The sequence below is a fragment of the Pyxicephalus adspersus genome, chromosome Z (genome assembly GCF_032062135.1).
Source record: "Pyxicephalus adspersus chromosome Z, UCB_Pads_2.0, whole genome shotgun sequence".
NCBI lineage: Eukaryota > Metazoa > Chordata > Amphibia > Anura > Pyxicephalidae > Pyxicephalus > Pyxicephalus adspersus.
The window spans coordinates 18,178,545-18,193,193 of NC_092871.1; the positions used below are offsets into that span (position 1 = coordinate 18,178,545).

Sequence of the window (14,649 nt, forward strand, 5' to 3'; positions counted from 1 at the left end):
AATTTTTACAACAATGCTCAGGCTGGGTGAGAGAGAATTAGCACAGGGAGCAAGTCAAATGTGCTGCAGGTACCGTGCAATAAGAAACATGACAATAGGAGTAGAGAGTAGGGTGAGAGATGACCTCATCAGTCTGCTGCCTCTCCTTCCATTGACCAGTCAAAGGCTGAGGAAGGACAAAACGTCATTAGAAATTACCCATAGCAAAGGAACATCCGGTCATCTGTCCAACTAGACACGGCTGTTCTGCATGGGAAGGCTGTATAGATATCAGAACTTTATGGCCAGAAACATATATCCTTTGGCAAGAAAACAGTTTACTTCATGTATTGAATCTGCATAATTAGGTTATATATTTAATGCAAGGGTACAGGCAAATAGCAGTAAAATACAGTTGTTGTGCATCTCTACAGTTACCTGTGCATATTCTGTATCAGAAGCATCTTCTTAATGGCCGCCATCTTGATGTCTGGTAGATCAAAGTGAAATCAAGGGCATTGTATGGAATTCAGGTGCTGGACAGTCATACAGTTAGAGGGACATCAAGAATAATACTTGGAGAGTCAAAAGGCTTCCCGGAACAATTACATGTTTTATTCTGCTTAGGGCCTTTGCATACTTGTGTTGGAAAACAGCGGGCTGCTCATTCTTCCTCCAGAAGAGGTTAAAGTAGCCATCTGGCTAAAAGCACCTTTTTGGAACTGCTTTCTGATACAGCCACATGCACAAAATGGTTCCGAACTGCTCCCATTCAAGTGAAATGTGATTGAAAGAACAGTTAAGGCTGCAGCACAATGGTGTAGTTAACCACAGGTCTGAAAAGGTCCTTAGTATGAAGCCTCAAAACTTGCCTACAGTTCATTCACGGAAGACTAAAAGAGAAAGTCTAAAATTACCTACTTACATAGGCACGTTATGGGGCGTCTTGACTCTATAATCATTTACTGAATACAGAACTCTCTCCAGGTGGCCAGAATTGTAATTTTTTTTCATGTCAGCCTGTTCTAAAGCACCATTCAATTCCCCTTAGTCTTTATGTAAGGAGGCTCCCTCCTATTGCAAGCTTGCTGCTGTTTTCTGCCTTATACAACAATATAACAAATCAATATCTAGTCCATAGCATGATACCAGAATCAAGAATAAAATGGTACTTTTTTCTAACAACAGATTAAAATAGCACAATTACAGACTGAAGTGTTTCTGACTGCTGAGTCTACAGTACTGATCTAATCCAATGCTGTGAGCAGATAGGCGGCACCTTTGGCTTTGTACCAAAGATACGTTTTAAGTGTGATTCCAGGCATTGTAACAAATCCCCAATATTTATACTACTCTGATATGATTTTCTATAGGTGGATAATTGGAAAACCTGGCCTCATTCCTTCCCTCTTGTATTTTCACTATTGGCTGATGGGCAGCCTTACTGGTCAATAGTAATAATTGGAAAGTTGAACAGGACATGATGTTTTATTAGAGCACATACACTTTCCAGGCAGGTATAATTAAAAAAGATATGAATAGTTTATATGGAACATATGGATGGAATAATCCTGCATAAGCTGTGTATGTGTATGCGTTATGTAAATGTACAAATGACGTGTATCTATGTACCTTGGTAACTGTATGAATAAAGGGTGACAGCCATATTACCATAATACATAATTTATTGTACTATATTATGGGGTCTATTTATTAATCAGGGAATCAGACTATCCCTCAAACATTCCCTGATGTGAATCTTCCAAATCCACGTATGTCAGTGGCAGTAATTCATTCCCAACAATTGATTTACAGGGATGTCAGATTCCCTGTTTTATAAAAAGAGCCCTATGGTTGTCCGTTGCTACACTTTATATTAATGCAAGTCTATCAATGTTTTAAACAATGGATTTGCTTTGTAGCTTTTTCATTGTTGTTAAGAAAACATTGCAGCAGCTAATCTACTCTTCCTTCATGGCAAACCTGCAAATTAATGCAATTAAACATATGCAAAAAAACTTTCACTGCAAAAATGACCTACATTATGTTCTTACTGAAAATACGTTAAAATTTAGGATCAAGTTCCTTTAACATTTTACTTATCCATATATCTGATCCTCTCATATTGAGCATTGATTACTGAATTACTGTAAATAATCTATAGGTGTAATGAGTCCTCTTAGTTCTTTAATCAGTGTTCCTCAGAGCCGGGGCCAGCTTATGGGATACGGATACAGTGGTATGCCATTGTACTTGACCAACAAGGCACCCAAGTGTGACAGGTGATATGTTTTATCATCGCCTCACTGATCAATATCTGCCAGGAAGCTTGAATGTAGGAAGAAGACAGCCATCTTGAATTCCCAATATTTTTTACTTACAGCAGAAATATGAGAACCATGGGGAGAGAAGGAGAATTATAAAAGAAAAACATCAGTGAGCCATTTATATTTTTGTATATATATGCCTGTGTAAATGTATAGGTAAAGTACAGTGTAGTCAGAATTATGAATTAGAATAGAAATTGAGCTAACAGGTGACAATGGAAAGATATGGCTGCACTGGGGATCTGTGTTTTCACAGCCTGATAGAGCATGGGATTGGTTGATACGAGTTGCTTGCTTGATGTGGGTTGCAGCCTTATTAAATAAACTGAGCAGAATGATGAAGCTGAGACTTCAGACCATTTTATGACTATTTCACCCATGGTAACATTGTAAAAAAATGAAGAAGATTGTTTTTTGTACCATTAAATGCAATGCTGAAAGGATACCTGTACTATAGTAAAAAAACAAAAAAAAGGTATAAAATTCATTATTTGACTCTTCCAAAGGTCGGATTCCTGTGCCCAAATCTTTCCACTATCCTATCCCATTGTGTCTTTGCACATCTGGCTGCAATGGAGTTGGTAATATTAAGTATTTAATTGTCAGTTGCTATTCTTTTTAGACTTTTGTTTTAATGATATGTTCTCTTTAAGAGTTACTCTGATACTGTTTGCATTTTTACTGATTGTTTAGTGGAGCTAGATGGTTAGCCTATTGAGGCAAAGGGTTTGGTATGTCAAGCTGATTTGTCTTTCAGAACCTAAAGCTGCAGTATGACATCCGGTTCTTTGAAACCTAACCCCTATGTGCAAAGTGTACAGAGCTTAATGCCATAGGAGGTGGAACTGAAATGGTGCAGAGTTCAGCTGGTGTAGGAGAAAGACATATCATCCTTCTGAAATACTCTACAATCTTCAGAATAAAAAGCAATGTCTTCTTTCCTTACCTGCTTAGTCTACCACATATTATCTTAGAAAAAGATGATATATTAAACTTTTTTTTCTTTTTTCAGACTCTTTTGGCCAAGGGGCCATGGAGAAGCTGCTATGCCTGCTGCTGATGGGAGCTCTGGGGTACTTTGGGAGAGCACAATATTGCCCCGGCCGCTGCATCTGCCAGAGTAACTCTCCAACCCTCACTATGCTGTGTGCCAAGACTGGACTTCTGTTTGTTCCACCAACCATTGACCGTCGGACAGTAGAACTACGACTGACAGACAATTTTATCACCATTATCCGGCGCAAGGACTTTGTCAACATGACTAACTTGGTGCATTTGACACTCTCAAGGAATACTATTAGCCAAATTGTACCCCTGGCATTTTCTGACCTGCGTTCTCTAAGAGCATTGCACATGAATAGTAATCGGCTTTCCATTCTAAGACCCGAGCACTTCCGTGGCTTGGGGAATTTGCGCCATTTGATTTTGGGAAACAATCAGATTAATTCTATCCAGAATGGAGCCTTTAATGAGTTTCTTCCCACTGTGGAAGACCTTGACTTGTCTTATAACAATCTAATAGAGCTGCCGTGGGAAGACATTGGGCAAATGGTCAACCTGAATACATTAACATTGGATCACAACCTCATAGACCACATTGCTGAAGGAACGTTTACTATGTTGCATAAGCTAGTAAGATTGGATATGACCTCTAATCGGCTGCATAAACTGCCTCCAGACAACCTATTTCTCAGGTCTCAAGTGTTGGCCAGTACAAGAGGCTCAAGTTCCTCCTTGGCAATTAGTTTTGGTGGAAATCCCTTGCACTGTAACTGTGAGCTTTTATGGCTAAGACGACTGACGAGAGAAGATGACCTAGAGACTTGTGCTTCTCCAGAACAGCTAACGGACAAGTATTTTTGGTCAATTCAAGAGGAGGAGTTTATCTGTGAACCTCCTCTTATTACTCGACACTATTCCAGCAAAACATTTGTCATGGAAGGACAGTCTGTAAATCTCAAGTGCAAGGCAGTAGGAGATCCTGAGCCTTCAGTCCATTGGATAGGTCCCGACGGGAAGCTTATCCACAATACATCAAGGATAATGGTTCATGACAATGGAACCCTGGACATTATGATAACCACACTGAAGGACAGTGGTTCTTTCACCTGTATAGCATCCAATGCAGCAGGGGAGGCCACTGCCCCAGTAGATGTGGCAATAGTACCACTTCCATTGTTAGTTAATAACACAGCTCACATAAAAGAACCCGACCCTGGCTCTTCTGACATCACAACCTCCACCAAATCTGGCTTTAATGACACCAAAAGCCTACAGGACAGGAGAATAGTGGTGGACAAGTTGAAGTCCACCTCAGTTGTCATCCAGTGGCCATCAGAACGCCATATTCCTGGAATCCGCATGTATCAGATTCAGTACAACAGCTCTTTAGATGACTCTCTAGTGTACAGGTAAGTGTAATTTTGTAGTAGTTTTGCATATACGGGATAAGGCTATCAAAATCTGTTTCAATACTTAGTAAATTCTAGATAAACTTTTGTATTTAAATTTTTTGTCCTTGAATCTCATTGTTGAGAATTTTTCAGTGGTAATGTGAACTCTTCAAAGTGCTTTTACTGCTTGTTTAGGATATAAATACAGGCTGTCATGAGTGTCAATCAACACCCCTTGTTTTAATAAAGTATGATGGGCAGCAAGCTGTTGTGTCTCCATAGAGGAGGTTCTCCCGTCTACTTCTACTGGTGACTTAGTTACCGGGAAGTCTAGTGGGGGAAATCCAACATGTTAGAGTTGTCCCCAGAACAAGTAAGAAAGAAGAAGGAATAATAACACAGAAGTAGGAAATAATTTACCAAATGGTCTGGAAGGGTTTTTATTCCTTCCCTACTCTATCTAGACTAATGCTGTATACCTAGTATTTATCTAGATAAGTGTTTCAAAGTCTTTAGCATGGGGGACCCGTAAAATAACTTTCAAGACATCAGAAAGCCCCTCAGAAAATTACCAATATTCACAGATCACAGTATAATCGTGTGGTGATCAGTAGGAAGAATACCTCTTCCATTGCTGGCCAGTTGGATGAAAGTAACCCTTACATAAAAAAAAAGTATTAATATCTGTTAAACTCACCTAAGAGGCACAAATTGTTATTTGTTCAGGAAACCCCTATCAACCTCTGAAGGGTCCCACGGAACCCTGGTTGAGAAACACTGTTCTGAAAATGACAGTTAGGTGTATTCTTGTACATTATTTCACTAAAAGAATCCCTGAGAAATTTACAAAACTAACACGTGATCCATTTTATTTTAGCAGCATGCAAAACTGAAATATTTGCCATGGTTGGAGGTGACTTTCAAAGGGTAAAAGACTTTAAAAAGGATAAAAGCTTTGAGCCCAAAGCATCCAGTGAAAGAAGTTAAACTCTTTTCTCTCCAGCAAGTGAACTCTACAGGTACTGCTGCTATCAGAAAATTCAGATGTATGGCCCCCTACAAGGTGCTGTTGGATATAGTGTCAGACAGGATGAAGAATAGCGCTCGTGGGGTGGGGGGTGGAGTATATAAACCCAATAAGTGTTGGATAGCAGCAGCGCCTGAAGCTTTTTAAGACAGCAAAGACTTTATTGCCACCCACCAAAAAAGTTTTTGACTTTACTGGATGCTTTAGAAGAATATTTTATAGCAACAGAATAGCATTAAACAAAATAAGGGCTTCCATAGACATATATATATTGTAATATTTTTTTTTGCCCTGCAGTTATCCTGTAAGTTCAATGGATATTGTCCCATTTAAAAATCATATCATCTAGTTGCTGTAGTTCAAACTTTCCTATCCTTACAGTATTGTGACTGATAGTTTCAGCTGCCCATCAAGGGTGACAGACAGACAGCTGCAAATCAAGGAAGTAGAAGTTATGACAATTGCACTACGGAATTGGTTCTCAAAGGGCAGCTTTCACCAATCTCAAGAGGCAATTTAACTGGAAACAAGTGAAATGGTGTGGAACAGAGAAACCTTTTAGCTATGTCCCAATCAACCACCCCCATTTTAGTTAAAGATCTCTTCCCTGGTATTATTTCTAAAACTCGTGGTCCATGGAGGCTTTTCCGTTATGGGAATCACTGAACTGACAAGATCTGCACTTTATCCATCGCCTCTGTAATGAGATTCCTCGCTGTGTAAAGAAAGTGAATGTCAGACATGGCAAACACTTTAGAAAGGGGACGATTCAGGCTTCCTGAGCAGAACGAAACTCAGAGGTAATATTTGCTGTAGATAAACATAACAGACAGGGAGAAAATCTGCTTAACACTTGGGGGAGAGTGTATAGTGTTTAAGGATGAATAGTGTACACAAAGAAACAAGAGAAACATGGATTCTAAAACTGTAATATAAAGGGAAGTCACCTGTAGTATTAAGTTGCTTTTAAACAATGCAAAATTACTAAAACCATCACTTTGCTGCTGCAAATGCTGTTAAAAAAACTTTTTGGAATACATAAAATGCATCATGTGCTAGGAACTTATTTATCACCATGATCCAAAGCCTTTAGGCCAACTTCCCCCAACAATACAGAATAAGTTGCTTTAACGATTTAAACATGGCTGGTGAGCAGTATATTGATTTATTGACAGTGGATGAGAGATAACATCATAATCATCAGAATGTTTCTGTTACTAACACACATCAGAAATAAACATTATTTAGGCATTCTTCCAACCTAAATTCAGAAAGAATTTAGACATAGGAATGGGGAGAGGGTGAAGATACTGTCATAGTTGAAGGATAACATGCAACTTTTGCTAAGTTAATTATCAAGATGTTCCAAAAGGGATCAAATAAGTCAAAGGGGAATAAAGAATGTCCTAAAACAAAAGCCCCTAATGCACATCATGAGATGTGCTAATCCAGAATTGATTCTATTATTCCCTCTACCCATCCAATTCAACGCATCGTTCCCTTTACCTTAACCTTTTCAATACATAACTATTCCCGCTTTTTTGCTTCTCCAACCTTTTCCCATCCGCCTATTTAGCTTCCCCTACCCTTCCACTGTGAGTCATTTCCACTTTTTCTACCCTTCTATGATCTAATAGTCTAACTTCTCCTACTCCAGGTTTGCTGGATTACCCAGCTTCACTGGTGAAAGTGTATTCTCTCCAGCCTTGGAGAACTTTCATAAATCAGGCCCACAGTGAGAAGCTGTGATAGCAGAGGCACAAGCAAGTTTCACGTCGTTGGAGTTACGGGCCATAATAAAGTTTTTTTTTCTCCAGGGAAAGGAAGGACACTTTACCTCCAGTGTTCGTGACATCTCAGTGTGAATGTCCTTTTCTGACTTTCCCTGGAAAAACAAAAACTTATGATGGCCTGTAACTTCAACGACTTGAAATTTGCTTGAGCCTCTGCCATCACAGCTTCTCACTAAAAGAAGAAAGAGTTTTAAGAATCTGATATTTGCACAGTTACATACTAAGATATTAGGCTGTCATATGCCCCCACACTCATTTTTCTATTTCATCTGGAAGGGGGCAAAGCAAGGAACTTCTTAGCACCCCCTCATATTCTACCCTCCTCTTGTTTTCCATTTCACTTCTTCTAGTAACTGCTCCAATACTGCCTGTTCTGTCAGCTTCCCTTACCCTACCACTGTTTTTCATTTTCACTTTTTTTACACTCATACTATCTAATTCTCTAACTCCTGAAACCATTCTACGGTTTGCCATTTTCACTTTTTTCCTACCCTTCTATCTGCTCTTCCACTGTTTGCTCTTCTAACTTCTCCTACCCTTCCACTGTTTGCGAATTCACTTCTTCTGCTCTTCTAATTTCTCCTACCTTTCTTACTGTTTGCTCTTCTCACTGTTCTCCTATCCTTCATCTATCTACTCTTCTACTGTCTGCTGTTCTGACTTCTCCTATCCTTCTACTTGCCCTTCTCAACTTTTCTTACTCTTCTACTATCTGCTTTTCTAAATTCCCATACCCTTCCACTGTTTGTAATTTTCACTTTTACTAATATATTATCTGCTTTTGCAACCTCTCCTGTTTTCTTTTCTCACTGTTCTCCTACCCATCTATTATCTGCTCTTCTATCTTCTGCCATTCCACTGTTTAGCCTCCCCTGTACTCCTACCCTTCTATTATCTTCTGTTCTAATATGTGCTCTGCTTACTTCACCTGCCTTCAGTTGTCTGTTCTTCTAACTCCTCCGACCCTTCTACTGTCTGATGTTCTCACTTCTCCTGCCCTTCTATTATTTGCCCTTCTCCTGTCTTCTCATTTAATTTATATTGTTATTCTATGTTCCTCTTCCTCTGTCTCGTCATTCTCATTTATTCTTTTTTTATTCAACATCTTCCTCTTACTTTTCCACATTTTCACGTCATATATATTAAACTCTATGTCCTTATCACTCAGTACCATTATTTCAGCTACCCTTTCTATGTCACTCCTCCTATGTCAGATGATCCACCTGCCCCTCTCATAACATATCATGTGTATGTTCTCTTTCTTCTTACTTCTTATACCTTTCATTTACCATTCTTTACCTTTCATCTCTACCTGCCCTTCATTCTATTTGGCCTTGTCACTCACCCTCTCAAGGTACCATTCTCCCATTGTACCCCATCTGGTACTTGTCATTTTCATTTGACCTTCTTCTCTCAAACCATAATATTCGTAAAATTTCTTCCTTGCTTTCCCCTTTTTGCAGTTATTGCTGTATCTTTATTTTTCTTTTTTTTTTGCAATGTATACTAATTGAAAAAGAAAATATTGTGTGTATAAAAAAATAAAATGGGGTGGAGGTTCCATGACACTCTTCGTGACAACACATATTCATTGTTGATCACAATCAAGCTAATCACACATCTGCTGCAGCATACACCTTTCTCTGCTTGCACTTACCTTTCATTATTTTCTTTCTCTATCCCGTGTCTCTGAATTACATTCTTGTAATTTCCCAGCTGGTCACAAATATTTATGGTTTATACCTAATGAGCCTTGAAAGATACTTAAAAAGCCATTCAATCCTACTTATTACGTTAGTGATATCAACAACACATATCTTGTAGTAAACACAATTCTATGAGATTTAAAATTAATTATATGGTGGCCTAATGGTTAGCACTGGGTTTTGAGTTTAATTCCCATCAGGGCACTGTCTATGAGGAGCTTTTATAGGGATTCTGCAATCTGTGTCCATAATACCTGGATGTGTTGGTGGTTAATAGGCTTCCTTTTAAAGCAACCTTTAGAATGTGTGTACCTGTGGGCTGGTTCTGTATTCAGAAATGAATGATAAATATCTGTGGAATATATTGGTGCTGCATAAATTAAACACATTGTTAAAATGAAATCTCCAAAATGTATAATTCCTAGAGAAACATCAACAGATCATGCAGTGCCCTGCCATTTACATCTATTCCATGTATTGATGATTTGTTTGATATTGGAATCCACCCTAAAGAGAAACTGTAATTGTTTTTATATTTGCATAACTATTGTATTTTGTATAATTATGTTTAATTGTATGTAATATAATATTACATTTAAACCTGGAAACTGTTACTTATAAAATAAACTGCTATTTATAAAATTATTACCAAGGTTCTCATGATGAGAAAGCCCAGCATTAGCTCAGCTTAACTGGGTGTCAGCCTTCTTAGGATATGGACTCTTTCTGTCCAATCTATGTTGCTGGAAATTATATTTCTTGATCATTTTCAGTGATGGCTGAATGAACAAGTGTTCTACACACAGCACCCATTCTGTTCTACAGAGAGGGGGGAGGACAAGCAAATGGCATCCCGCTGTGCTTTCCTTCCATGAAATGCACAGCGTTCATTCCCAATCAGTCGCTCATTCATCCACTAGGATGAATCAATGAACAACATCAGCGGACCACTGTAGACATCTCAGATTTCTTCCCAACTATTTGCCTTGGGCGACAATAATTTGACTTTTGTACACAGCCTTACTTGGAGAGAAGGGTATCTCTTCATTGAGTCATTCAGTGAGCCTATGTGTGTGTATCATTCATGTATGTATTCACATAAGAGTAGTGAGTTCTGGGGTAGCATGCACTTCATCCTCTGCCTGCAAAAGGGTAAAAAAAAACAATTTGTTTTAGTTTTTTATTATTCATTTTTTAAAAATTAATGAAATATTTTCTAAAATTGTATCTTTTAATACTGCTAATAATGTATAAAATAGAAAAAATATAGAAAATCCATGCAAAATCCTTTTTAATGGCAACTCATTTTTCAGAGTCTCTCCCTTAATGCTGCCTTATTACTGTGCATCCTTCTTCCACATTTGAGTCGCTGAATTGGATCAATACATAAAACGCTGCTTTCACGAAATACTTGTATATTGCTATAGCTTTTTTTAGCCACATATAGTTTATTCAGTAAGGCAATGCAAAGAGCGGCGATGAAATGTAAAATGTGTTTATCAATAAAAAAAGACCTTTTAAATAATTTTTAAAAATATGATTACCCGCAGTGTTTTAACCTGAAAACTGAAATCTGCAATGGATGCTTTAGAGCTTTGCAGACACCATTACTGTCCAGTGAATTGGCTTACTGAATATGCCCAATTGTCACAGACAAAAGGAACATGGCAACTGATCTAGATAAAAAGGCAATTTACTAATACTCTCACTTATATATATATCTTACCCAATATTTTACATAAGTGTAATGTAAAAGCTATTAAACATTGTACTTGTTTATCTTTTCACCTGTTTAGCAGATCTCAATCAATACACACTTCTTACTGTTGTTCTGACACTTTGAGGTTCAGTCGTTAAAGCCAAAAAAATTATTATTATTTTTATTATTATTAACCAGTATTTATATAGTGCCAACATATTACGCAGCATTGTAGATTAAATTGGGGGTGCAAATGACAGACAGATACAGACAATGACAGAGGAGGAGGAGAGGACCCTGCCCAGAAGAGCTCACAATCTAAGAGGTGGGCGAAGCAGCACACAATAGGAGGGGGGGATAAAAAAACAAGGGGTAACCTTTATTATCTAACCAGCTTAGTTGTAATTGTATTGATAGTAACACGAAAATTCTGATCCTTTATAGTGGGTAACACTCATTTAAACTTATGAACACATATTAATTGTTAGCCTTGTATCCTAACAATTGTGCTTCAATACCAGGTTCCGCCTACAGGTGGCTCTGGTGGTGAACTTTGAAAACACAGCTCTCTTCCATGATGAAGTGTGTGTGTCAGGTAGGGAATATGGAAGGGCCCAGTAAAATACTGTTTCTTTTTTATTGTTTTTAAAATTCCCTTTTGTATCCCCAAAGTTATTCTTTTGTTTGTTTTACAGAATGATACCCCCAAGCAACAGGAGTTTCCTTGTAAATGACTTGGCTCCAGGCCGTGAATATGACCTATGCGTTTTGGCTGTCTACGATGATGGGATGACCTCCTTGACAGCCACACGAGTGGTTGGATGTGTCCAATTCACCACTAAAGAGGAGAGCGGACAGTGCCGACCACTTCATACCCAGTTCTTGGGAGGCACTATGATTATCATTATTGGAGGAATCATTGTGGCTTCTGTGTTAGTGTTTATCATCATCCTGATGATCCGTTACAAAGTGTATAGTGGCCAGGAGGAAGGGGGAAAAGCCAGGGTCAGCAACGTTTATTCCCAAACCAATGGGCAGCAAGGCATGGCCTGTGCCAACTCCTGTGCCAAGTTGGGAGAAAATAACTATGAACCTTTGCCCCCATCTTCCAAAGAGTCCCCCCTGGAGGGCAAAGACCCTGGTAAACAAGAGAGCCAGCCACGGTCACCTCCTCTGGCCCCGCTGACTGAAATGGACAAACGGAGAACTAAAACCTCCAATGATCTCCAGACGGTTGCTCTTTTATCTTCTCTATCTGCAGAAGGAGACCACACAGAGACCAGTGCCCTTGGCTCCACCACCTCTCTATGTCTGGTTACTACCGACGGGCAGAATCGTGTGGGCCCCAAAGCACCTCCCAGGACTTATCAACATAGATTTTCCTTTGATGGGGACTATACCCTGTTCCAGAGCCACAGTTACCCTCGAAGGGCACGGACAAAGAGACACATGTCCACTTCGGAGTTGCACAACCAAGAAGCTGCACTGGGACATCGGAGAGTAACATTTAGCAGCACAGAGTGGATGCTAGAGAGCACCGTGTGATTAACTTTCAGGGAACAAAATACCTGAGGGGTTAGGTGACATGGAAGGGCACTTCCTTTGAAACCTCATGGTCTCAACGTTCATGTTTGCGGCTGATCCAACTCTGATATGCGACTGAAGCATCGCATAACAATGCCTAATGTTTCAGTACACTTCCTAAGAGGTAAAAAAGAATGTTTCTCATTTTTAGCAAAATTTTTCACCATATTTGATGTTGGATTTTCTGATACACCCAAAACATTAAGCATTCATATTGTATCATTGACCCGAGAGGGCCAGTCTTGATTCCCCGAAGTGTACAGATGTATTCTGCATCGTTATGTAATGCTTTTGCATTGGAATGGCTGTTGGCACTGCTTTCTCAAAAGATTTTAAAAGCTATGTGTTTCTACAGATCCTGCACAGCAGTGCTGCTCTCACCTGCATAATGAGACAAACACCCAATCAATACATGTTCTTGGTGTCTATGGTTACCAGGTTTTTAAAGCATATAAGAAATTCATGAAACGACCCACCATTTGCCCCTATAAATAAATGGATCCATCGTTTTGCCCTCCCCGTCTCTGGCTTGGGGATCTAGAGGGCTGTTATTCTGCTTGGGTTAAAGTAGAAATTTACTGAGCCCCTGAAGCAGTGCCTTAAAATATGTGAGAGACCAGCACACAGGCTTTCCTAAACCCTCTGTGAACCTTGGTGTAACTTGAGGGTGGACATGCTGGTTCGTCTAGGAAACAGGACATATGCACAAACGACACGATACTCAAACCTACTGTACAAAGCATTCCTGCGTGGAGGAGACAGAAGGCGTAAGAGGATTTATTGGTCATGATCATTGGGGGTCCTGGCACCACTTATACAATCTGTACATCTAGCTGGTCTGGATCCTTTCTGAGTCACTCGAGTCAGGAGCCATTCTGGGACTTGAGCAGGAAGTGAGAGATCATCCAGAAAAAATTGTCTACACACAAGTTTTTACATTAAAAACGTGTGTCACCCTCCCTCTCCCCAGTACATATAGCATGGAGGAGAGAGAGAGAGATGCTGGTGGGTGCAGTGGGGGATTAAAGTCCTTTCTGTTACTGCTTTTTGTGTCTGTCTTGGTTATTTCTTTCTTTTTATTGCATATTTCCTAGAATTTACAAAATAATGATATGCTTCTGTATGAAAATTTCTAAAAGAAGAAATGGTTCATTGCAACAAATCATATGCTTCGGATACAGGTAGGAAAATCAAAGCAGAAACTGACTGATATCTAAAGCAACATTCTTGATTCTTCATACTGCAACAACATTTCAGGTGTTCTACTGTGAAAAGCACTTAAGACGTGCTAAAATAACACATTATATTATTAGATCCCACAGGAAAAGGCTAATGCTGGATTCATTTAGGAGTTTACCCTCTTTGCAGGGCACAGTGGGTTAGTGGGGTCATAATTTTGGTCCTTCCACCTTTCTGAACATGGTGGCAGAGATGTGTAGCAGATGATGGATATTGAGAAGCAAGATGAGTATCACCTAGTACAAAACTGTTGAGATGCTTTGTATCTTTTTAAATATGTTTAATTATGAAGAGAATATTAAATTCAGCCAACGTCTTTTAGGAGAACTGATTCAGATTTCAAAAGATGGCAATATTCCAGGTAATGTGAATTTGGAACACAAAGCAATTGACACCTCAATTGTTCCGAGGCAACATTTCTGTAAGCCCTGAGGAAAAGGAAAGCCTACTTTCCTGAAACCTGTTGGCTTTATTTATCTCTTAATCAGCATATTTGAACATGATCCAAAGCTTCCCAACAGTCCTCTCTTGTTTCTAAAAATATCTTATATTGATAGGAAAAATTTAGCATGTTTTTAACACATTTTACGTTTCCTGAAAGGAACTGTAAAATTGCAGATTAACGCAGAAATATATAACAGCTTAATTTTAGTGTTTGCTCTTTCCAAATTTAATATTGGTATTTGCAGTGTGCCTTTAGGCTTACTTCTCCAGGAAGTCAATTCACTAGCACACTTTCCTTGCACATCTTACTTTTCTTTTTTTGGGAATGTATAATTCCTCTCTCAGTTGGCCCTGCTTCCCCACCCTTCTTTGCATTTTATTGACCATGTCTACCTCCCATATTATGCTTTTATAGATTGCTGCAAATTTTCACCTCCAGGCACCTGCACTTTATACAT

General features: G+C 39.0%; 1 protein-coding gene across 2 annotated transcripts in view; it reads left to right on the top strand.

Moving 5' to 3' along the window:
* LRFN1 (leucine rich repeat and fibronectin type III domain containing 1) overlaps positions 1–13,553 on the top strand; it is a 109,279-nt gene extending 95,726 nt beyond the window's left edge. For both annotated transcript variants that reach the window (XM_072430313.1, XM_072430312.1), the window contains exons 3-4: positions 3,319–4,717; positions 11,620–13,553. In XM_072430313.1, coding sequence (XP_072286414.1) covers positions 3,339–4,717; positions 11,620–12,469 — 2,229 coding nt within the window. In that variant the 5' untranslated portion in view covers positions 3,319–3,338 and the 3' untranslated portion in view covers positions 12,470–13,553. The remainder of the gene's footprint in view (positions 1–3,318; positions 4,718–11,619) is intronic.
* The last annotated feature ends 1,096 nt before the right edge of the window (positions 13,554–14,649 follow it).